The sequence below is a fragment of the Prunus avium genome, chromosome 1, assembly GCF_965620075.1.
Source record: "Prunus avium chromosome 1, drPruAviu1.hap1.1, whole genome shotgun sequence".
In the NCBI taxonomy this organism is placed as follows: domain Eukaryota; kingdom Viridiplantae; phylum Streptophyta; class Magnoliopsida; order Rosales; family Rosaceae; genus Prunus; species Prunus avium.
In genome coordinates, this window is record NC_142284.1 from 57,804,587 (window position 1) to 57,827,428 (window position 22,842).

The 22,842-nt window shown below is 37.2% G+C and overlaps 5 protein-coding genes across 8 annotated transcripts in view; 3 read left to right on the plus strand and 2 right to left on the minus strand.

Annotated features, from left to right (window-relative positions):
• The window catches only part of LOC110772574 (binding protein), a 36,861-nt gene extending 33,093 nt beyond the window's left edge, over positions 1 to 3,768 (plus strand). For 3 of the 4 annotated variants that reach the window (XM_021977011.2, XM_021977013.2, XM_021977014.2), the window contains 5 exons: positions 138 to 263; positions 372 to 743; positions 847 to 1,078; positions 1,972 to 2,738; positions 3,227 to 3,768. In XM_021977011.2, coding sequence (XP_021832703.1) covers positions 138 to 263; positions 372 to 743; positions 847 to 1,078; positions 1,972 to 2,672 — 1,431 coding nt within the window. In that variant the 3' untranslated portion in view covers positions 2,673 to 2,738; positions 3,227 to 3,768. Of the gene's footprint in view, positions 1 to 137; positions 264 to 371; positions 744 to 846; positions 1,079 to 1,971; positions 2,739 to 3,178 lie in introns of all 4 variants that reach the window. The other variant, XM_021977012.2, reaches the window with a different exon arrangement.
• A 433-nt stretch (positions 3,769 to 4,201) lies between these two features.
• LOC110772568 (UDP-Glycosyltransferase superfamily protein) lies at positions 4,202 to 5,906 on the minus strand. Its single transcript, XM_021977002.2, has one exon. The coding sequence runs from the start codon at positions 5,732 to 5,734 to the stop codon at positions 4,301 to 4,303; it is 1,434 nt and encodes a 477-aa protein (XP_021832694.2). The 5' UTR covers positions 5,735 to 5,906; the 3' UTR covers positions 4,202 to 4,300.
• Positions 5,907 to 7,500: 1,594 nt separating this feature from the next.
• On the plus strand, positions 7,501 to 10,955 carry ZIM (GATA-type zinc finger protein with TIFY domain-containing protein). Its single transcript, XM_021977028.2, has 7 exons — positions 7,501 to 7,995; positions 8,302 to 8,385; positions 8,469 to 8,602; positions 9,479 to 9,586; positions 9,817 to 9,922; positions 10,524 to 10,583; positions 10,703 to 10,955. The coding sequence occupies exons 1-7, from the start codon at positions 7,705 to 7,707 to the stop codon at positions 10,808 to 10,810; spliced, it is 891 nt and encodes a 296-aa protein (XP_021832720.1). The 5' UTR covers positions 7,501 to 7,704; the 3' UTR covers positions 10,811 to 10,955.
• A 3,095-nt stretch (positions 10,956 to 14,050) lies between these two features.
• On the plus strand, positions 14,051 to 19,492 carry LOC110772569 (GATA transcription factor 24). Its single transcript, XM_021977003.2, has 10 exons — positions 14,051 to 14,471; positions 15,300 to 15,386; positions 15,471 to 15,604; positions 17,182 to 17,292; positions 17,416 to 17,530; positions 17,751 to 17,810; positions 18,050 to 18,115; positions 18,201 to 18,272; positions 18,930 to 19,004; positions 19,218 to 19,492. Exons 1-10 carry the CDS (start codon positions 14,199 to 14,201, stop codon positions 19,281 to 19,283), a joined length of 1,059 nt encoding a protein of 352 aa, XP_021832695.2. The 5' UTR covers positions 14,051 to 14,198; the 3' UTR covers positions 19,284 to 19,492.
• Positions 19,493 to 20,173: 681 nt separating this feature from the next.
• Positions 20,174 to 21,799, minus strand: LOC148298076 (uncharacterized). Its single transcript, XM_088255838.1, has one exon. It carries the CDS (start codon positions 21,412 to 21,414, stop codon positions 20,374 to 20,376), a length of 1,041 nt encoding a protein of 346 aa, XP_088111964.1. The 5' UTR covers positions 21,415 to 21,799; the 3' UTR covers positions 20,174 to 20,373.
• Positions 21,800 to 22,842: the final 1,043 nt, after the last annotated feature.

Sequence of the window (22,842 nt, forward strand, 5' to 3'; positions counted from 1 at the left end):
TTTTCGTTTTCTTTTCTTTATCTTCCTCTTATCTTTGATATTGATTTGTGAGATGTATTCACATTACATGCACCATTTCATTGGGCATTGTTTTCTTTTCCTCCTATGGAAAAGCCCTGATCCAATTATTTGTTCAGGGCTCACCTGAAGAATTTATTAACAAGAACAGAGAGGCTCTTGAAAGTGAATATGTTAGCTCTAATCTACACCATTGGATAGATTTGGTATTTGGTTACAAGCAGCGTGGAAAACCTGCCGTGGAGGTACCTCTGTGATAATTCAAAAAATTATTCTGATCAGTCCTGCAAATTCTCTATTGGTTGATATTAATTTATTAAAAATATACTGATCAAAATATTATTGAAATATAGGCAGCAAATATCTTTTATTACTTAACCTATGAATGCGCTGTTGATCTGGAAACCATGGAAGATGATTTGCAAAGATCAGCAATTGAAGACCAAATTGCAAATTTTGGCCAGACACCAATTCAGATTTTCCGTAAAAAACACCCAAGAAGAGGGCCACCTATTCCAATTGCCCATCCTTTGCGCTTTGCACCTGGTTCTATTAACTTGACTTCCATTGTTTGTAGTTCAAGTCATCAACAGTCGGCTGCTCTATATGTGCGTACAGTGGACTCTAATGTTGTCCTTGTAAACCATGGGCTCACCTTGTCAGTTAAGATGTGGTTGACAACCTCACTGCAATCTGCTGGAAATTTTACCTTCTCTGGCTCCCAGGTAGGGTTTTACTTTGTTGGATCTCTGGATATTTTTTATTGTTATGTTTGATTTTATTTTTTCCTATAAGGACTTAGGACGCATACTAAATAAACATGTACAGGATCCTTCTTTTGGTGTTGGTTCTGATATTCTTTCTCCTCGTAAAATTGGGAGTCCTTCGGCTGAAAATGTTGAACTTGGAGCACAATGCTTTGCAACAATGCAAACACCATCTGAGAACTTTTTGATCTCATGTGGCAATTGGGAAAATAGCTTTCAGGTTATATCCTTAAATGATGGCCGAATGGTACAAAGCATCAGACAGCATAAGGATGTGGTCAGTTGCATTGCAGGTATGTTTAATTACTGGAAGACAATTATCTTTACCCTCAAGGCACATGCATGTGAAGGTAGAGACAAAGTTTCCTTTCGCCCTATTTGAAGTAAATTTAACAGAATACACCGTGGGGAGGCATAATGAACTTTCTAAACCATAAGGTGGCCAAGTGAAAATGAGCAGTACCATTATGGGGTGAATTGAATTTTTAAAATTTTACAACAGAAAAAAAAAAAAGAAGGAAAAGGATACTGCTAGTCCATACTTTCTCATTCTTAAATAAATGGACTAAAAATATCAGAAAGCATGTGCATATATGTGTTTGATCTCAAGAGGTGGATAGAATGGCCATCTGGTTCCTTAAGTGCGGTCTGAAATTGAAAGAAATAGACTCTAGAATTAGGCAAACACAGTGGAACTCAATTGAGTTAGGAAAGGTTGCTGGAATGGAGAATTTTTTGCGTATATATGTTAAAATACTTTCCTTTTACCAGAATGTATGTTAGAACACTTTAAGCACATCATTTATTTTTGTCCCAAAAAATAAAACAAATTGGGCCCGTGTGCCTTCTCTCCTGGCTTCACTTGCTGGAAAACAATTTAACAGTGAAAATCAACAAGTAGATTTGTCAATTATGATTTGTGATCTTACATGATTAAAACATGAGACTTGAGAAATGCTGAGGCAAAATCTCAAAATTCAATGCAATAGCATGCGTATGTGCTTTTTTTGGACTATGAGTTGTGGTAACAGATATGGTACTGGCATTGTAATGCATTAATGTTACGATCAAATAATGAAACCACTAATTTCTTGTCCTCTTCTGGGTGAGATTTTGGTTACTGGCTTTTTATTTTGGTAGAATTCTTCCAACTACACTCTGAGCTGTATCATTTATAATGCTGCAGTGACATCTGATGGAAGCTTCCTTGCAACTGGAAGTTATGACACTACAATCATGGTGTGGGAAGTCTTCCGAGGTAGAACCCAAGAAAAGAGGAGTCGCAATACACAGACCGAACTACCTCGCAAAGATTATGTCATTGTTGAAACTCCTTTTCATATTCTCTGTGGACATGATGATATAATTACATGCTTATATGTCAGTGTGGAGCTTGACATAGTGATCAGTGGATCAAAAGATGGAACTTGTGTTTTTCATACCCTGCAGGATGGAAGATATGTAAGATCGTTGCGCCATCCATCTGGATGCGCTTTGTCAAAGCTTGTCGCCTCTCGGCATGGACGCATCGTCTTTTATGCTGATGATGATCTGAGTTTGCATCTGTATTCAATTAATGGTAAACATCTTGCTTCTTCTGAATCCAATGGACGCCTCAACTGTGTTGAGTTGAGTGGGTGTGGTGAGTTTTTGGTTTGTGCTGGTGACCAAGGGCAAATCATTGTACGCTCTATGAATTCACTTGAGGTCATAAAGAAGTGTAATGGAGTTGGAAAGATAATTACATCTCTGACAGTGACCCCAGAAGAATGCTTCTTAGCAGGAACAAAAGAAGGAACCCTTCTCGTGTATTCTATAGAAAATACTCAACTTCGCAAAGCTAACCTTCCTCGAAATTCGAAGTCCAAACCTTCTTCAACAGGATAAATTAACCATTTGGGATTCAAGTTGTGGAGTTTCAATGGCGAGCAATGTTTGGGATGTAAGTCCAAGGTATGCGCTGCAGTCATTTTCCTACAAGTTTTCACTTTTTAAATTTTTCGTTATTCAGACTATATATGTAGTAAATTTGATTGATGTTTGTCCTGTAGGACTTCATTTACTGTTCAATTTACTTTAACACGTTTTTTTTTTCCAGTAAGAGCACATTAAATTTATCTGGATATAAACCAAAATGATGAATTATGCCTTGGCATGGTAACAATTTTCCATTTCTTCATGGCTGGTTGGAAGTTCTAATAACATGTTGAAAATTTCTGTTGATTCATCGTTTGCTAACCTGCGGGCCAAACAAGTGTTTTATATTCTTGTACTCCCCTTCACTTGTGTGTGTGAAATTGAACTCAATGGTTATCAGTGTCTCCCCGGCTTTATTTTTCAGATTAAAAAAAATGTGGTTGAAGTATTCATAATGACAATTGAAATTATTGCAGTATTTGCTTGGATTGCCTTTAGATTTTGATTATCAAGCTTCAATACAGGAGTCTACAAAAGATTTCAGAATGATGAGCATGTCCATTACATGCCAGGGGCCCAGACTCCTTTCCATTTCGGTTTCGTCTCCTTGACACTTTGGTATGTGAAGACAAAGTAAAGGGATACATGCAGTTCAACTGGCACCACTTGAACAGTTTTGAAGGATGTTCAAGCATATTAATGTAACACATGGAGAGCTCGAGAACTTTATGAGGTGAAGTTTTCTGTAACATTTCAAAGTGGTAAAGTACTGCCTTCATACAAATCAATTGCTCCTCATCTCCATCTTGAGGATCAACATACATGTACATTATGTTCTTGGTAGGTTAGATTTAAAAGATTGTGTATTAACCACAGTGGCAGGCTAACTCTGGTCTTTCCTTTTTCTAAGTAGCAAGTGTTAATTCTTCAAACCTTGTATAGATGGGCTGCAGTGCCTATATTTTCTAAAGCAATGACAACACTTTTTTTTTCTTTTCCTTTACTCTGTAGCATAAATTCTCTGAAGTGACAGTAACTTACTTTTTCGGCCGATAGGGTTGCTCCATTCTTTTGTTGTTTTGCCCTTGAGTATCTTCTGTTTGTCCGCAATTATATTCAATATATTCTATGTGTTCTCAAATTTCAATGATATTCAAATCCTAGTCTGCTTACGAACTTAAGTTTTTGCAAATAGAGCTTTCCACAAAGTGCTATGTTCTTTCTACCTCCATTAATGATTGCAAAGCTGGATTTTGTACACTTTGACACAAGTGTAACTTTTTCACGGTGGCCGCTTTAGATCATCTTAGGTATGTTGATCATGTTGAGTGTGCAGTGAAGTTAACAGAATCAACTGCTTTGAGTGCGGTTACACTGCGTTCTCGGTGAAATCTTTTGTTGATATGAAAATATTTAGCATTCATCATGTTATCTCATCTGTCCTTAGATAATTCCCGTTTTAACTCACTTTATGGGTTTTATTTTGACAACTGCATGACTATTTCAATACCATATAATAATTTCTCAAGAAATTAACAAACAAGCATATCAACCACACAAAGATATTATTGGAGGCAATTACAGTACTGCCATGGTAACTAAATTGTCAACCTTGGTGGGCTATTCTCCTCAAGAAAGCATATGAATTCATCCGCTATTTGATTGTTCCTATTTCTGTCTCCAAACAACCCCTTCATTTCCTTAGCCCTAATTCTTAATGACTCACCCGAGTTCTCCACCATTGCCAACCTTACAAGCTTAGCCACCGAGTCACGAGTAAATGACCCGTCCTGTGCAATTCTAGGTATCTCCACCCCAAGTCCCTTATTATTCCCTAACCTAGCATTAAGCCCTTGATCATTCACCATGGGGAATAGGATCAAAACCCGCCCGAACCCGAGCCCTTCAATCATCGAGTTCCAACCGCAGTGGGTCAAGAATCCACCCACAGAGTCATGACTCAGTATCCGCACTTGCGGAGCCCACCCCAAATGTACCACTCCACGACCCTCAACTCGTTCCACAAACCCATGTGGTAACATCTCAAACACGGACTGAGTTGACTCAGGTGGATTTCTCAACACCCAAAAGAACGGTACTCCAGATAGCTCCAACCCGAGAGCCAACTCAGTGAGTTCTTCTTGACTCAATGTTGCCTCGGTCCCGACTGCAATGTAGATCACTGAGTTGACTCGTTGCTTGTCAAGCCACTCTTTGATACCGACCCAATTTGTATCAAATTCATCCACTTGGTCATCTATTAGTGGGGGTAAAAACCCAACAGGAACAACTGGTTTTCCCTTCCCATAAAGCTCTCTAAGCAAATTGAACCACTCGGGCTCAAACTCATCCGAGCTTCTAATAAACACAACTTCACTCTCATTAATCGTTAGACCGAAACGCACCGTATCGGGTGTAACGGACTCGTTCTCACTTGACCGTTGTACATACTTAACAACCTCGTGAAGCCGGTACGCCATGTCAGACTCGAATGGGACCCACTCGGGAACCAAGGTGAAATCCTCAACACTGGTCCTGAAATCCTGGCCGTTGATCAACGGCGCCGGCGGACCAATGTACGCCAAACATGCGGCGCTGAAGCAGCTGAAGAAGGCGCGTGAGATGTCGAACCTTGCCGCGACTGGGGGAAGCCAGTGAGAGGCATAATCGTAAATAACCCAATCAGGCTTTGACTTTGAGGACTCGAGGAAATCGGTCAACGGCAATTCCAGCAAATCGAATGCCCTTTTCAGCAATAGCTGCTTGTTGTACGACACGTCCGTGGACGATTCGGCGTCGTTCGGGAGGTTGTCCAACCGGGGCAAAGGGAGGGAAACGAGGTTGATGAGAGAAGAGAGGTGTGAGGGTATTTTGGGAAGTCTGAGAATGTTTCTTGGGGTGGAGATGAAAGAAACAGAGTGACCCTTTTGAGCTATGAGCTTGGAGAGATGGAAGAAGGGTATGAGGTGGCCCATGGCCAGCCATGGAAACACCACCACATGAAGAACTCCATTCTTCTTCTCCTTCTCCATGAAAACTTACAGGGATGGAGGTAGAAGAAGCTCTTGCAGTTGTATTTATTTTATGACGGTCCAAAAATTGAATTTTCATGATATTTTGTTCATTGACTATGAATTTATTGTTAAATAAATGGCCGGCAGAGTTGAATTGTAAGAGCAAACAAGTTGATAGGCTACTCCTTAGTTGTGGCTTTAGAAATGTGCAAACAGTTTTGTAGTTTACTCATAAGAGATTCAGTGACTGAAAACAACATAAAAGAAAAGAAAAAAGAGAGGGAATGAATAGAGAAACCAATTTTAAAATTCAATCCCCCCAAAATCATTCAACTTATGTGAACACTCACCAGCCAGTAAAACCCACTATTCAACTCTGACTTGTCAAAAATGGTGACTGAACTACTTTTTGTTTGTTGAATTATTTAGTATTTTTGTAAAGGAGTTGACGTTTACTTTCAATGTGTTTTGTTTTTGTTTTTTTGTTTAGAATGACTTTGGCATGTTTACTAATCCATAATTGGATTATAAGAAATTGAAGTGAAGAGAAGTTGAATTCCGGATTCCTATTGAAGTTGTTTACTAAATCATATGGAATTAGGATAGAAGTGATGCTAATTATTAAAATGTACTCGTTGTTGGGTTAAAATAGATGGTAAATTTGAAAATTTTAAAACTATTTAGTATATAATGGATAAAAAAAGATGAATTCCTAATCCACCTCCCATCCAAGAATTCCTCTAAAATCAGGAATTCAATTCATAATTTTGTATAGGCCCCACTTATTTTTTAATTTCTTGATGTGAAGTAAATACAGGAATCTTCCATATATGGAATTTAATTCCTGATGAGAATTTCAATTACTGATTACTAAACAAACCATCCACGTGTTTAAGATAAGTTAGTAACCAACAAAAAAAAAAAGCATAGCAAGAAAATGGGTGAACACTTGGTCCTCCTCTAAAAGAAAGAACCTGTTTCTGCTGGGCTTTGTTGCTTTCCTTGTAATCCTCTTTTTCCCTTTCTGCCTTTAAGGCCCTTTGGGCTTTATGAAATGCATTGTTAACCCCAAATAAAAAAGAAGAAGGCTGTCTAGGGCCTTACTAGGTTGTCAATGACCCCAAAAAAATCAAATATTCTGTTCTGTCTAAACTGGAAAAAATTAGAAACCGTGAATTATTATTATTATTATTATTATTATTATTTTGAGATTCCGGTAGTTATCTAACCACACCAAAGGCCAAAACATTATAAATAAATAAAATGATGGAAAGGTTTTCTGTTTAAGTGATCAAAAGTATTTATTTTTGCATTTGAAGTATCGTGATGATGTAATTGGTCTCAAATTTGAACTCCACGACACCTTGCTAGTGTGTATAAGAAATCCCTCCTTTCTTTTCCCAACTTCGACACCCGAAAAAAAAGTTTTGTGATAATGCAAAGGATTTGCAATTGATCAAAAGCAATTATTCAACGCTTCTCAAGTGCCATCATCTACCATGTTAGATTTGACCCCAAAAAAAAGTACCATGTTAGAATCCCCCGCCTCTCCTAATATAGTTTGTTGTTGTTTCGACCAAATATATATATAATTGTTGTTGTTGAAACAATGGCGTTTCTCGTAATTATCGACACGAAACAGGGTCATTTCTCGTTGTGCCCATACTTACGGACCATACTCGTTGTGTAATGAGCTGTCCTTCACTATGGTGTCTGCTATCTCTCTCTCTCTCTCTCTCTCAAAAGAAAAATAAAATAATTAATTAATAAAATCATAAATTTACAAAACAAAAGAGAACAAATACAACAAAACTCACACCTGACTCTCCTTCTACTTTTCTTTTTTTTGTTTTCCAAAACCCCAATTCTTTTCTGAACAGCCTTCGATTTGATTTTGGGTTTAGGGTTAGGGTTTCGGTTTCACTCAGTGATTGGCTCCTCTCTGTAATGCTTCAAAGACCATCGATCCGATTCGTGAACCTCTTCCAATGTACGGACACTCCGAGCCCATGACCATGCCCAACCCGATCCCCGCCGGTGGGGACGACGATGCCGCCGGCCCCGGCGTCGACTCCATTGACAACGCCCACATTCACTACGAACCCCATACGCTCGAGGACGGCGGCGGCGTCGTCGCCGTCGTCGACGATGTAAGCTCCGACCCCGTCTACGACGTCGGTAGCTCCGAAATGCGTGCTCAGCCGTACGACGGCTCCAGTCAGCTCACGCTCTCGTTTCGTGGCCAGGTCTTTGTTTTTGACGCTGTTACGCCTGAGAAGGTTCGAACTTGATTGGTGATTTTGTTTGTTTGTTGTGATTTAGGGTTTTTTAGAGCTTGTGATATTGTTTCTGTTCGGTTTCTGAGCAAATGTGGGTGGCTGATGGCAATGAAGTTTTTTAATTTTGAAATGTTTTGAGTATTTATTGAACTGGTTAGAATTAAACTGAAACTTTTGCTTCACTGGTTGTAGTTAAATTCCTTGCGTCTTGTAAAGTCTCTTGGCAACCAAATCAGGAGTAGGGTTTGGCTTTGATACATTTGAATATACTTTGGTTACTGAATCTTTGTGCATTGGCGTTTGAAGGTTCAAGCAGTGCTATTATTGTTGGGGGGCAGCGAATTATCTTCCGGGCCTCAAGGTGTGGAGTTGGCATCTCAGAATCAGAGGGTATCTCCTTAGACCGAAAAACTTTGACAGCATATTTAAATTTATTAGTGATTATGTTTTTCTTGTCTTTTAATAATATGTAGGGTACAGAAGATTTCCCCATACGATGTAGTCAGCCTCACAGAGCAGCGTCGTTAAGTAGGTTTCGTCAAAAGAGAAAAGAGCGATGCTTTGATAAAAAAGTCAGATATAGTGTCCGCCAAGAAGTTGCACTCAGGTTTGTTTCTTTTTAAAAGAAAAAATTGCACTCGGTGGTGCAGTCTATGTAATATGCTTCTGCTTGAATTTATTTGGTGTAATATATGAGCTTATTGGAGTAAACAAGAGAAGTTGCATGTGCCTGCACAACCCCAGGGTTGGGAAAATAGAAATTCTTTTTCATTTCCTAGTACCTCAAGTTGGGGAAACCAATCATTTCATTTCAAAGTGTTTTAATAACTGACTAATGGCCTTGCAATATTTGGCATGGCTAGTTTTTTGGATTTAGTACATTGTATGATTTTATGTTACAAGTTTAATTTGGCATCTGAAAATTTAACATTTATAATTGCAAAACACTTGTTTGGGGATTTTTATCAAACACGATGCATGAAAACTTAGTAGGTTATAGTTATGTTAATAATATCTCTGGAAAGAGGCGAAATGCTTACGGGAGTTTATTATTTAGTCATGTTTTTCTAGGCTAGTGCTGGTATGTAAAGGTCATGTTCAAAGAAACTCCTAGTCACCTGAACATAGATGTCCTTTTGGTGTCCATGCTTTGTTTAAATCTCAAAGTGATGTCATGCAGCCAAGCCAAAGCATTTGGGGTTAAGACTTAGTTTAGCATGACTTGTGTGTAACACATTCAGTTCTCAGATTACATGTTGTCTAATTTATAAAAATATACACTAAAACTACATCACCTGAATTGGAGTCTTCATGTGTCTTTTATATGTTTATGTACTCAATGGCTCCAAGGAAGAAAGCATGATATAATGAGCATCCTGCCTTCTATTGTTTTGTTCTTTTGTTGCTCATCATTGTTCTAGCTTTACCACTTTGGTTTGTTTTCACTTTCCATGCTTGATTTATGTATTTCCATCTACATCAGGATGCAGCGTAACAAGGGGCAATTTTCTTCTGCGAAAAAGTCAGATGGAGATTTTAGCTGGGGTAATGGCCAGGAGTCAGGGCAGGATGATAGCCATGCAGAAACCTCGTGAGTTTATCAATATTATAGAGTTTTGTGCTCCTAAGAAACAAATATATTAATATTTTGATAGATGAGATTTTATTTTATTTTTTCTTTGTACTCCTTTATATTCATTTCCTCTTTTTGAAGCCGTATCATATTTTATCTTATCATACTTTTTACCTTTTGCACCTTACCTGTGACTAACTAATAACTATCCTTGCATCTTTTGTGATTTGTATGTTCTGCCTGTCCAGCTGCAAGCATTGTGGAATAAGCTCAAAGTCCACACCAATGATGCGGCGTGGGCCATCTGGTCCAAGGTCTCTTTGCAATGCTTGTGGGCTTTTTTGGGCAAACAGGGTCAGTATCTCTAACGATGAATTGATCACTTCTTTTCCTTTATTGCAAAGATATTTTGTATGTCATTCCTCCTTTATGGATCTTTTACCCTCCTCCCGCCACCCATCTACCACAAAATTAATATCATGTTTAATCTTTGATTTCTTTTGTGCTCTCATGAATTGCTGACATTGTTTAGAGGTCTGAAGGGTTGAATTTCTGAAAAAAGACTCCATTATATTCTTCAGCTAAGGCTGTAGACCATGGGTGTCATGCTGTTGTCTGCTAAAAAGGAGTATTGCATGGAAATGTCTTAATTTTGTTCTTAAAATTTCTGAATATGGTTTAAATTTTAAAAACGTCTGTTTTTGGGAGAGGGGTCATGGAAAAAAAATTATACCACTGTAAATTCTCAGAGGTATAAATTCAACATTACTTTATGTTTTTTTTTTTTTTGAGAAGCAACTTTACTTTACGTTTGATCTCCCAAGTTTAAGATTTGAAAGTTTTGCTCCACTTTGAATTCACAAGACTCAGTTTTCAGTTGAATACACTACAAGCATTCTTGTATATCTGTAGAGGAGATATCATATTTCTCACAATTGACATCAAAATTTTGCAGGGGACTTTGAGGGAGCTTTCCAAGAGAACCCAGGATCATTCTGTGACTCCAGCTGAGCAGGTGTGTTCACATATCTGACTACATCTATTCATTGGGTTGGTATTGTTATGTTCAAAATGGTATTTTCATTTTCTCTGACATGTAAATTTTGTGCCCTTCTTTTTATGTATTCTAAACAGGGTGAAGCTGATACTAAAGATTTGAACAGCGTAACTGCCATCGATGCACACAACAGTCTTGTTCCCTTCTCTAATGGTGATAGCTCAGCTTTAGTTGCTGAACAGTAGGTTGTTTCATTAAAAGGCCAAACTTGTCTCTGGCAGTGGCATCATTCAAGTAGGTTCTCGTAATTTTCGTGTTGATTGTCCAATCTTAATGTACAGCTATAATAGTACCTTGATCAATACAAGAAGTCAGCTATTTATTCCCTTTTTTTTTTTCTTTTTTTGGGGTTTAGTTTTGGTACCACTGTGCTGGACACTAGCTCGAGAGGATATAAAAAAATCTGAACCATTTTACCATATGATCTTTCAAATTATGCATTATCTCTTTCTTTTTGATAGCCTACATGACTGTCTCAAAGACAATACGCTTGAGAGTTGAACAATTGTATTAAATCAGGTAATTGAGCTAAATATTGCTATTTTTATGCCAGAAAATGATTGAAAAGAGTCATGCTCTTAATTATTGGCCTTTTTTTATCTGGAATTATTGGCCCTTTTGTTAAAAAATTGTTTCAGCCCTTTGATATACGATGCTGGATGAAAATCTAATATTCAAGTTGAGTAATTTGTAGAATATGCAAATGGATAATATGTTCTTGTTGAATTTTCGGATTTTCATCCCAACGATTTATCGAGTGTGGTATGTTTCGTATTGAAACTTGCATTAAGCTCTACTAATATCACGAGGTTGAAAGTTAAAGCGCATCGGCGTAATGAAACAACTGTGGTTGAACTGCAGATAGAATATTCGTTAGAAACAAAGTTTTCAAAGTTTGTTGCAACGCATCTAATTTCCAGCCCATTTGACACACCCTTCAAATCTTACTCGACCAGTTAGTCTTAGGAGAGACATTTCTTTTTTCTATTTTTACAAGCGATATTGAGAGAGGGAGAAATCAAACCTAGGAGCTTAGGTGCAGAGATGAATGCTCTTAACCGCTTTAGCCACGAGCCCTTTACAAGAGAGACATTAAAATCATTTAAGTAATTTTCAGTTCTTGAAAAGGAAATAGGCAAACTGTGGCATCAATGAGTACATGTTGTTATCTACTTAAACTACAAATAGATCTGGCGTCAATGATTTATAATGATCTCTTACCTACCTTCTCTCTCTGGAGAAAGGTAATAGGAAAAAGGAGGAGGAAATGGTACTGCAACTTTTACCCTATGACACCCCACTAGGCCTTTTTTTGAGTGCCGACCTGACTGAGCTTGACCTGACAATCAATCTTGAGTCTTGGGAATGTTTGTCTCTCTCTGTTATAATCATTTGTTGACTCCACCTGACTTGGGTGCCTGCCTTATATGTTTGATTGATTTGGCTGAGGTTTGAGTCCCATGTTGACTCAAAATAGTTATTCCACAATATTATAACGGGTTTGATTTTTTTTTTTTTTAAAGTAACTTACAACAAAGATCTTCGTCGGATCTAAAAACCAAACATATCAAACATAATTTTATAATATATATAAAAGGGAAAATTTCCATACCAAATACAAGGATGTTCAAACATTGTGGGTTTGAATGTTAGAGGGCAAGAACTAGCTTCCTCCTCATTAAAATCATTATATATATGAATAAAATTTTAAAAAAAAACATTAAGTAAAACAATGGTATCAAGGGAAAGGGTGAGGGTGAGGTGGGATGATAACAACAACTCGTTGACGATGGTTTGATTGAATGTTTGACTCAAGTGTTGATTTTAAGGAAGTTGGGTATTTTTTTTTTGACAGGGGAATGAGTGGTTTTTTGAAAATGCATGACTTGTGTAGGTGTGAAGTGGAGGTGTCAAATTGGGCTAGCTGGCCCGACACTATACAAGTTTAATTCGTTCAAATGAAGCACAATATTGCTCAAACATGATTATTGACGGATTGTATTAAACACGACACAGAAGTATGGGTCGTGCAAGAATCATAAAATTAAGCCCATACTTTAGAGAGCATGGATCTCATTTTATTTAAATGCTTTGATAGTTGAATCAATCAAAGAAGAATGAAAGCATAACAACTATGGGATGAGTGCAAATGAATAAAACGGAAGTGTGAAAAACGCCATAAAAAAGAAAAAGGAAATGTTAGCTACCTTCCTATTTGTCCATTTCTACCTATTGCTGTCTCAAATCTCATTCTGAAATCTGATTCTCATCCTAATATGTAATCTGATGAAGGAACTACCTACTAAACCCTCCCCCTCTTCTTGTTCGTCTTAAAGATCATATTTGGAGAAGAAGAAAAAATCAATTAAATCCAAAGTCGTTTAATCTTCTAACAATTTCCAAATAAACATACGATCTCATTGTTTTGATTAAAATGCTATATTATCACACTATTAATTAAATAGCTAAATGATTTTAAGTTTTCTATTTTTATTTTGCATGAATAGTCTTTAAAGGATGACCTCATAAATGAACAATTTCGATTCTCATACGACACAACACTGCTTCTCATACAACACAACACTGCATCATAGAACCAATTAATTGTTAATTTAATAATATTTCTCTTTCACAAAATTGAAAAATGTCCCAAGTTATAATGTCCCTCCCCTAAAAATAAAATAAAAACAATACATAATAAATAAATAAAAAGGGAGAAAATCTTTTGCTTTTCTTAAGGGTAAAAGAAAAGTTGGCGTTCCCAATCATAATTGCAAGTACAACATTATCCAATTTTAGATCAAATAGCCATGACGACACTTAACCTGGACCCAAAATCCCCATATAGTCCTCTATCCTATGACTCTCTGGTCCATTCCATATATTGACAAAAACACAGTCCCAATTTAGTAATTTCTCCAAAATTCCAGACCACTTTCCAAACCCAATCACCACAAACAATAATCTCTCACCCCACGCCTGCAATCACTACCACCAGCCGTTGGATTGCATTACCCATAACCAATCCAGTGCAAATGGGCCCCACCCACGGTTACATCACTCATCACCCTCACCCACACCCACCAGAAACAACACGCTTGTGAGACGTGGGCCCCGCACCCCATCAATATATCATCAATCGCAACCGTCCACAAAACCCTGCGAAACCTCAGACCGTGCTCCCACGTAGCACTGAATCATCCCCTTGCATTATAATTGAAAAGAAAATGATTTTCGCCTTTTGATTTATTTGTTTTGGGGAAATCATTTTATTACCCATTTGCGGCTCTCTAAGGAAACACAGCGCCAAGCTCTGTGAAAATCTTAGCTATTTTTGGGCTACTTTCAATTTTTTTTTATCGTTGATTTTCGAAGCTTCTTCTTCTTCTTCGAGCTCAGAAATTCCAGCTGGAGCTTATAGTTGCAGGGTTTTAGGGTTAGGGTTTGGTATTGAAATTGTACTGGTTTCGTTGTGACGGAGACGATGATTGTTTGTCCGGTGGAACGGGGTTAGGGTTTGAATTGGGAGAAGGTGGTGGTGAGGCTGGGGATTTGGTGTGGAGGGAGTATTGGATGGCGGCCGTGAATCCGCAGCCACTGCAAGCGCGACCATTCGAGGAGCACGGGAGAGGTCCGATACCGATCGAAGACGACGAGGCTGAGTACGAAGATGGTGGTGATGATGGTATGGAGGACATGGAAGAGGTTCATGTGAATTCGGTCAGCGTTGCGGAGCGTGGAGGAGGAGGAGGAGGAGGAGGTGTGGTTATGGCGTCCAGGACTAGTGAGCTCACTCTGTCTTTTGAAGGCGAGGTCTATGTCTTCCCTGCTGTTACACCTGAGAAGGTCTCTTTCTCTCTTTCTCTCTCTCTCTCTCTCTCTCTCTTTTTTTTTTTTTGAGTAAATTTATTGTAATAAGAACCTTTTTTTTCTTCCCAAATTTTATGCCTGTGCGGCTGTACTGTGCTTCCGTACTATATTATCTTTTGCGAGCTTTAAGTTACTGGGTTTTGTATTTGTCCTTGTAATTGCAAAGAGTTGATAAGGGGTTCTGAAATATGGGCGTTTACTGCAAACTATCTGCTGTCCAACGAAAAATTGAAAATTAAGGGACTGTTTTTTTTTTTTGGTTACAAAAATTAAGGGACTTTAAGTATTGTTGTTTATGATAAAATTTCATTTGATTATGATTCAGTTTCTTCACTTATTAATATTTTCTTTTGAGATTAAATATATAAGTTTATTAATTGAAAATAAATATATAAGTTTATTTATCTACTCCTGGATTCCATTGTGACTTGGCGTTTAAACTCATCCCTTGGAAGAAGAGTAAAAGTATATTGTATAATATTCGAATATGTAAAGCAATATGGGGATAACAATTATTGGCAGGACAATATAGTTTGAATTGTAGGTCTGCAATAAGACATATTTTCAAATTAAAAATTTCATTCGGTTTTTATGAACTTCCATTCCGTCATTTGCTTCATTATAACTAACTATTGGATTATGATAATCCCTTTAACTAGTTGAAGCCAAGCCAATCTTTATCTGTTTCTGTTTTCTCAAAGTTGGCCTTTACATCTGTTTACTAAATTTACTATAACATGTCTTTGCTGGTTTGCATTATGCTTAGTTTAAAAGAAGGCTCGGACTTTGGATTCTATATAACAGGTGCAAGCAGTACTCTTGCTATTGGGAGGACGTGATGTACCAACTGGTGTGCCTACAGTTGAAGTGTCTTACGATCAGAATACACGGGTAATGCATATGTTGACATTAATGAGACCAATTTCAATGCATCTTCTGTGCTTATGTTCACGTGTTGCCTTCCACAATATCTAGGGTGTGGCTGACACCCCAAAACGTTCAAATCTTTCACGAAGAATAGCTTCGCTGGTTCGGTTTCGTGAAAAACGGAAGGAGAGATGCTTTGACAAGAAAATTAGGTACACAGTCCGTAAAGAGGTTGCACAGAGGTGAGACAAATTTATGACCCTTCCTTCATTCCATTTTTTTTTTCTCTGGATGGGAGGGGGATGGGGGATTTGGATTTGACAAGAGAATCAGTATTGTGTAATTATAGGTCAGAATTTAGGTTTGTAAGACCTAGTAAATTATAGCACCTTATACCTTTTGTTTCAGTTGCACCAACTGTTATTACATTCTGAATGCAGTTTGATCTTGACTTTAGGTACTTGAAAGTTTGATATGTATATCCTTGCCTTATAACATTTTCTCTTCATGTTCAGTCTACTTCGAGATGGTTTCTGAGCTGTTAACTCTATAATTTAATAGAATTCTTATTTGTTCTAGAACAGAATAGCTATCTATTTACTGAAAAATAGCCTGCCTATGTGACTATGAATTTTGGGTTTGAGCCAATGAGTAATTGGTTTCTTTGAAACCTATTACCAATGTGGTTTATAATTGAGTATAGACTTACCTTTTGGTTTACACATGTAGTAGTTTTGAAGTTTATTTACGAAACAAAAAACAGAAATCAACATCTGTAATTTTTGTACGTCTATTTTTGGTTGTAAGTTAGATTTTATTTGGAGCAGGGCAGAAGTTAGAAATAGGAATTAGATACCAAAAGCTGTTTGGTTTTTTTAAAATTTGTAATCTCCACTTGCCAAGTTGTCAGAGACTCGGAACATGCATCCAATGCCTCTAGAAAAAGCATGTAAAATTCTAGAAAAGGAGGATTTAGTCACAACTTATGACATTCAATTTGGCACTCTTAACCACCCGCACATTGCCAAGTTTCTCTGTTCCAGTTTTTGAAAGAATATTGAACTTCCCTAATCCTAACCCTGAACTGGACTCTCCTCCCACCAAAGCTTCAAAGTATCGCTGAAAGATCTGTGATGAAATCACTCTCCCCCGTTCAACTTCCGATAGACAAGCTTTTGTTAAATCAATTTCCACCCAGACTACCTGGGAGGTGGCTGGTTGAGGTGTAAGTTGTGATTTGCACTGGAGCAAAACTTTTGGTGGTGCTCAATCCTTAGGAGTAAGTAAAAAGTCCAGTCTAATAGCAGGGATATTAGACTCTGGATAGAGCCATTCAATTCTTGAGGCACTTTATGGGATCTATATGTTGTTAAAGGAATTTGAATGCTAGAGATCTCAGAATTTTCAGCTGTGTTGTCTTGGATAAATAATGTCTCTTTAAATGTGGATGAGAGCCATCTTTTTTATTTGATGAAATTGTGCATTGTGTATATTTTGTATTTATGAATCCTTTCTTTGTTTATTTTTCTTTATTTATAATGTCTCTAAAAGTGTTAGTGCATTCTTTGTTTATTTTATTGGTTTTTTTTTTTTTTTTTTTCCAAATGCTTAAATACTTTCTTAATAAATGGTCTTCTGTGCTGGTTTGTATGTGAGCTATGGATTCAATTTGTGTGCATTAACATGAAAAATGGGAAGATAGGGAGATTCATTATTGATGCAGATGTTAAAAAATCTACAATATTGTTGTTTGCATCTTCAATGGTCCTATGGTGTTAATGATGTGTCATTCTTTTTGTCATTGTTATCATTATGATAGGATGCTTCGTAAAAATGGACAGTTTGCATCATTAAAACAAAATTCAGGTGATTCTGGTTGGGATTCGGCACAAAGTGGCCTTCAAGAGGGCACTTCTCGACCGGAAACTGTGTGAGTTCCAAGCTTATTCTGGTTCTACTGATTTCTGCAGTTGATTTGTAGTTCTTATTGAAGTTTTCCTGTTGACAATGTTGTCATGTTCAACGCTTTTACCTGTTTCTGCTGCATTTTCAGCTTACGGCGATGTCAACATTGTGGAGTTAGTGAAAATAATACTCCTGCAATGCGCCGTGGACCTGCTGGGCCAAGAACCTTATGTAATGCATGTGGTCTTATGTGGGCGAATAAGGTTGGTTTATACTGTTTTTTTTACTCTGTAAAAATATTAATTTTCTGATATGCCAACTTGTCAATCTCTCTCTCTCTCTCTCTCTCTCTCTCTCTCTCTCTCTCTCTCTCTCTCTCTCTCTCTCTCTCTCTCTCTCGTCCTTATTGCTATGTTACAGATGCCTGTTACTGTCTCCTCAAGTAACCTTTCATTTTCCTTCACCAGTGTATTGATTGTGCAGGGAACACTGAGAGATCTCAGCAAGGGAGGAAGGAACCTTACCATGGACCATATAGAACCTGTATGTGCAACATTTGATATAGAGAATATGAATATTTCTTCAATATAAAAGTTGAATCCATTTTCAAGTGGTTAATCATTATTTATATGCTTCTCCTTTATGTTGTGAGTTAGCTGAGAATTTTTTTTTTAAAATCTAGCCTTTTTACACTTTAGTCCTCAAGTATTTGTACTTTGCTGTTTTCCTGTTGCTACCATTGGCATGATTGATCTACATAATGACAAAAATGATATTTACAGGGAACACCAATCGAAGTGAAGCCTTTACTTGTTGAAGGAGAATTTTCTGGAAACCAGGATGAGCATGTATAATTTTTCTCCCCTATTACTATTACCTCCTATGCGAAGTGCTGTGCTCGTTCTATATACCTAATAATTATTGTGTGCACAGGGAACACTTGAAGGTCCTTCTAAAACAGTTATTGAAAGATCCAATGATGCTTCTGTCAACCTGGATGAGCAAGTATGTTTTGCATTTATGGTGCTAGCTCTGCTATGCTTATTTTTATATTGTTTGTTATGTAATGTCAAACATGCTGATCTAAGTGTTTTTCCTTGGACAAGTTTTAACTTTTTTTATCAGACCCAAAGTACACTTATTAGTTGGGGGACCTAGGATTGAGATTGTGAGATGATCCAAAATACAACCTCAGTACTAGTTAACTACCAAATGGATATGTTATGCATACTAGCATCGTTTTATAACATTTATAAGTAAAGTCCATTAGTAATAGAAGTCTACAGAGCATCTGTTCTTATGTTGATGAACACAGGTGGCTAACCGTGGACCACATTTTGACAAATGTACTGTAGATTGACTGATAAGCTGACAGCTCTCTTTCATGAATCAGATTCATTTATTTATTGAACTCACTATTACCTTATTTGACTAGTATGTATATTTTCTGGTCAGAATACTTTTTGGTGTTGGGTGATAAATATAATTTTCATCTTGTTGGTTTTAAAGGTCACTGCCAGTTCTTTTCTAATATTTGGTCACAATACACATGTAGCATATTGAAATAACTAGTGAGAAAAATTCACAGCATAAATCTTCTTTTATATTTAATCAGATCAACCTGTAAAATATGTATTTAGTTTTTGTTGTTACATGCCGCAGGATTTGCATGAAACCACTGAAGATCTTACAAACAGTTTGCCGATGGGGATTGTTTCCTCAGCCAATGATGAGCAGGTATGATATGTGTGTGGGCCAAATAAATGTGCAGAGTGCTCTTTATGTAACTAGCTATTATAATGGATAGATTCCGGTCTGTGCTAATAATCAAGCAAAGAACTTTGGTCCAGTGAAATTTAAAAGCATACCTTTATGTGTGTTTTGATCCCCATTAATAAATGAGGCCTCTTTGATATACAATAACTTATGTTGAAGTTTTGGTATCCGCAGGAACCTCTGGTTGAGCTCACTAATCCTTCGGATACAGATTTAGACATCCCTACTAATTTTGATTAGAAGGTGATGATTTGTTAGCCAATTGATGCCAGGAAGTGTGGATGGTACTTGGGCCGTGGTGGTTTAGTTCATGTCCTTGTGCAACATACGGGTCAAAGTTTTCGAACGTATAAAAGTACAGACATTTAGGAACTTATGAGTTAATCTCTGCAAAGAACCAGGACCTTCCGGTTGCAATGATCTCGTGAATGGAGGCACGTTGCTACTTTCTGATGACGATAGATGACTTGATGTTTATATAAGGTATTTTTATCTTCTGTACAAGAGTTGTTAGGAGATATGGTTGAGAGTGTTCAGCGTATTCTAATATATGTAATTTATTTAGGTCTGTTCTGATTGCATTTTATTGAAATGCTGCCTTTCATTTGTAAGTCATAAATCATAATGTTGATGTATAATCAGATAGAATTAAACCCCAAACTGATGAATGGTAGAGTCAGCCAATTGACATTGCATTCTCAGCGCTTTTTCTTCCACTTTCAGATGAGACAATCAGACCAAGTGGATGTAAATATTATACAACAGTGCATTGAAGCGTCCGTGCTCAAATAAACTTTGAATAGGAAACAAAATTATCTTAAAATGCTTGTGAGAATATTGCAAGTCAAAGGTTTTAGTAACTCTAAGAAATCAGCAACCCTAAGAATTTCCCTATCACTCTCTTAAAAGAAAGATTCCAAGAAAGTATTACCATTTTAATTTAGGGCTCGTTTGGGAGTGTGATTTGTGTAAGTCAAAAGCACTTTTATAGAGATAGATAAAATAGTGTGGGAAACTGATGGATAAAATAGCGTGGGAAGAGGCAATGGTGTCAACCAGCAGTCCAATATGAAGCATAGGCTACGTATAAATGCACGGATGGATAAAATAGTGTGGGAAGAGAGAGGAGCACATAAAATATTCATTTGATTCCATTGAAGAGATTTAGAAAAATACAGTTCAACCCTTCATCATCATAAAGAATATTAATCTGAAGTGTAATTAATTTCTATGAAGTTGGTTTCCGAAACACGAATCCGAAAGAATCCCTCCATAGAAACTAAGAGCACTTTTTATATTTATATGTATATGTATATGTATATGTTATGCACTAAGAGAGTTGCTCGTTGCTGAGACAAGAAGTTGATCCAATATGTTGGTGAGCTTCCTCCTTTGTGGTGGTGGTGGTGCTATTAACCTTGACAAGCACAAAGCAAAGCTGAGAGTCATGGTTGCGGCGGAATGACCAAAGCTGCACCATCTCATCTTCCTCGAGTTTATTTGCCTTGGCAACCTTTCTCCATCCCGAAACCAGATTGTACACATGGTTGCCTCCCATTTGCCATTTCTTCAGGCGTAAAGAATCGAAGCTCAGATCAGATGGGTTGAGCATCAAAACAGGGATACCAATCAGCCGTTTCTTCTTGTCAGTGTCACGAATATCCAAATCACTCTGCTCCTTTTCCTTAAGAAAGTCTCTGCTTTTGCCCTTAATCCCTGGTATCGAAAATCGAGCATTATTTGCAGACATATCAGACGCACATATCTTCTTCTGGATTACAAGTTTCACATCTCCACCAATTCCACTAATCTTGTGTTTTAGTTCTTGAGGCAACTCTGGTTTTGGCTCCAATTGTTCAGTTTGAACGTGAACCCTTTTCTGCTTCTTCTTTTTCTGGTTCAGATTGTTGTTGTTGTTGTTGTTTTGGAGAAGGTTGTCACTCCCAAAACAATTATGATCATCAGAATATTCTCTCTTCCTTTTAAGAGAAAGAGGGCCAAGTCTACTCCTTTTCTTCTTTGGAATGAAAATGTCATTCAACTCAAACCCTAGCTTGCCTGCCAAAACCCTTTGTTCCCTTCCCTTTCGAGCAAAGAAGTTGATCAACTCTTCAACAACGGTCTTTTCGTCCAAAAGCAACTCCTTTGATTGTCGGGTTGCTACATCAGCCAATAGCTCCAAGGAAGACAGAGTTGAAGATGAAGATGAAGATGCTGATGCCCTTTTCTCTTTCTTGATCGCCATGGCCTTTTTCTCAACATCTTCCTTCCAATGTTTCACATCAACTTCATAAGACTCAAGATTTAGAGAATTTGAAGGAAACCCATCAACCCCAAAATCAATAATCTTCATTTTGCCCATCACTCCCATTGAAACAAACCCACACAAAAACAAATTAAACTCAGAAAAAAGACGAACTTTACTGCTTAGACTGACAGAATGATCAGAAAAACAAGTGGGTTTCCAAAATGTTGAGTGACAGAGAGATCACTCAACTTCCGAATCGAAGAGAGCGAGCGAGAGAGAGAGAGTTTGCTGTGAATTGAACTGGGTTTCCAAATTATAATGAGAGAAACAAGTGGGGGTTTCCTTATATGAAGAGGATTCACGTTGGAGAGAGAGAGTGTGTTTCCAAATCCTTTGTGGTGGTGGTGTTATTATCCTTGAAGGCCAAGCAATTAAACCAACTGGCAAAGCGATTCAAATCTTATTAGGAATCCTAACTATAAGTTGCTTTTCTGCTCTTGCTCTGTTTTCGAACGCTTCTTCTCTCACATGTATTCCACGTTTTATTTATTTTCTTTACTTTTAATGCCTTCAAAATTTTAGAAAAATGACGCTGGTGGTTTGGCTTTTTTTCTTTTTCTTTTTAATTTGATTATAAAATAATAAAAAAGATTGTTGGAAAATTAAATAAAATTTTAAAATCTACAATTTTTACCTATTTTTTTTTTTAAAAAAAAATTACCGCACGTAACGTAAATATAACAGTTAATGCATGTTGCCACTATTTGAGAGACGTATATCCATATGCTACAATATATTATGCATGTCAAGAGTCGCACACAAAGTGGGAAAAAGAAAAGTTGAGATAAAGAGGTAGGATATTAAGCATATTTTCATTTTAAAATAGGAATGATGAGATGAGTAAAACAACATGAATAAAGCACGACTATTCTTATCCTTATTGACCTAATGAAAGTGAGGAAGATTTGTGATTTTGTCGTGCCTTATTATTCTGACTAGCATGTCTCCATGCGTGTTCATGTGTGTGCAAGAGACATTTTCATCTCACACGCTTTTGCGATTTATAAGTCCATAAATGTACTCATTTATGTACTCTTTATACTTATGTTTTTTAGGAAAATTTGATTTAAAAAATTACTTATTACCTTATTTTCTTCATTTTCAGCTTTCTGGAGCACTTAATGGTTTTCAATGAAAATACAACTTTTTAGTGGAGTTTTTACTCAAGGTCATAAAATGGGGGCCCTCCTAAATTTGGAGCCTTGTGAAGGGACACACATTGAGCACCCCCAAAGCTCGTGGGGATAACAAAAATTCCAATTGGGTCCTCAAACGGAAATTTTGAGAATAAGGGGGTAGGTGTCGGATATTTTGTTCTAAATCTGAGAAACAAACCCTCATTATTCCTATCATTCTCATTGAAACAAACCCACAGAGAAACAAATTAAACTCAGAAAGGAGACAAATTTACTACTCTAATGTGACAGAATGATCAGAAAAACAAGTGGGTTTCACTCACTTGAGAGAGTTTCCAAAATGAACAAAGCGTGA

Coding starts and splice junctions, on each gene's coding strand:
- LOC110772568 (XM_021977002.2), bottom strand. CDS start 5,734: ATGGAGAAGGAGAAGAAGAATGGAGTTCTTCATGTGGTGGTGTTTCCA.
- ZIM (XM_021977028.2), top strand. CDS start 7,705: ATGTACGGACACTCCGAGCCCATGACCATGCCCAACCCGATCCCCGCC. Junction 9,587..9,816: donor GATAGCCATGCAGAAACCTC/GTGAGTTTATCA, acceptor CTGCCTGTCCAG/CTGCAAGCATTGTGGAATAA. Junction 10,584..10,702: donor CTGTGACTCCAGCTGAGCAG/GTGTGTTCACAT, acceptor TATTCTAAACAG/GGTGAAGCTGATACTAAAGA.
- LOC110772569 (XM_021977003.2), top strand. CDS start 14,199: ATGGCGGCCGTGAATCCGCAGCCACTGCAAGCGCGACCATTCGAGGAG. Junction 15,387..15,470: donor CTTACGATCAGAATACACGG/GTAATGCATATG, acceptor CACAATATCTAG/GGTGTGGCTGACACCCCAAA. Junction 17,531..17,750: donor GTCTTATGTGGGCGAATAAG/GTTGGTTTATAC, acceptor TTGATTGTGCAG/GGAACACTGAGAGATCTCAG.
- LOC148298076 (XM_088255838.1), bottom strand. CDS start 21,414: ATGGGAGTGATGGGCAAAATGAAGATTATTGATTTTGGGGTTGATGGG.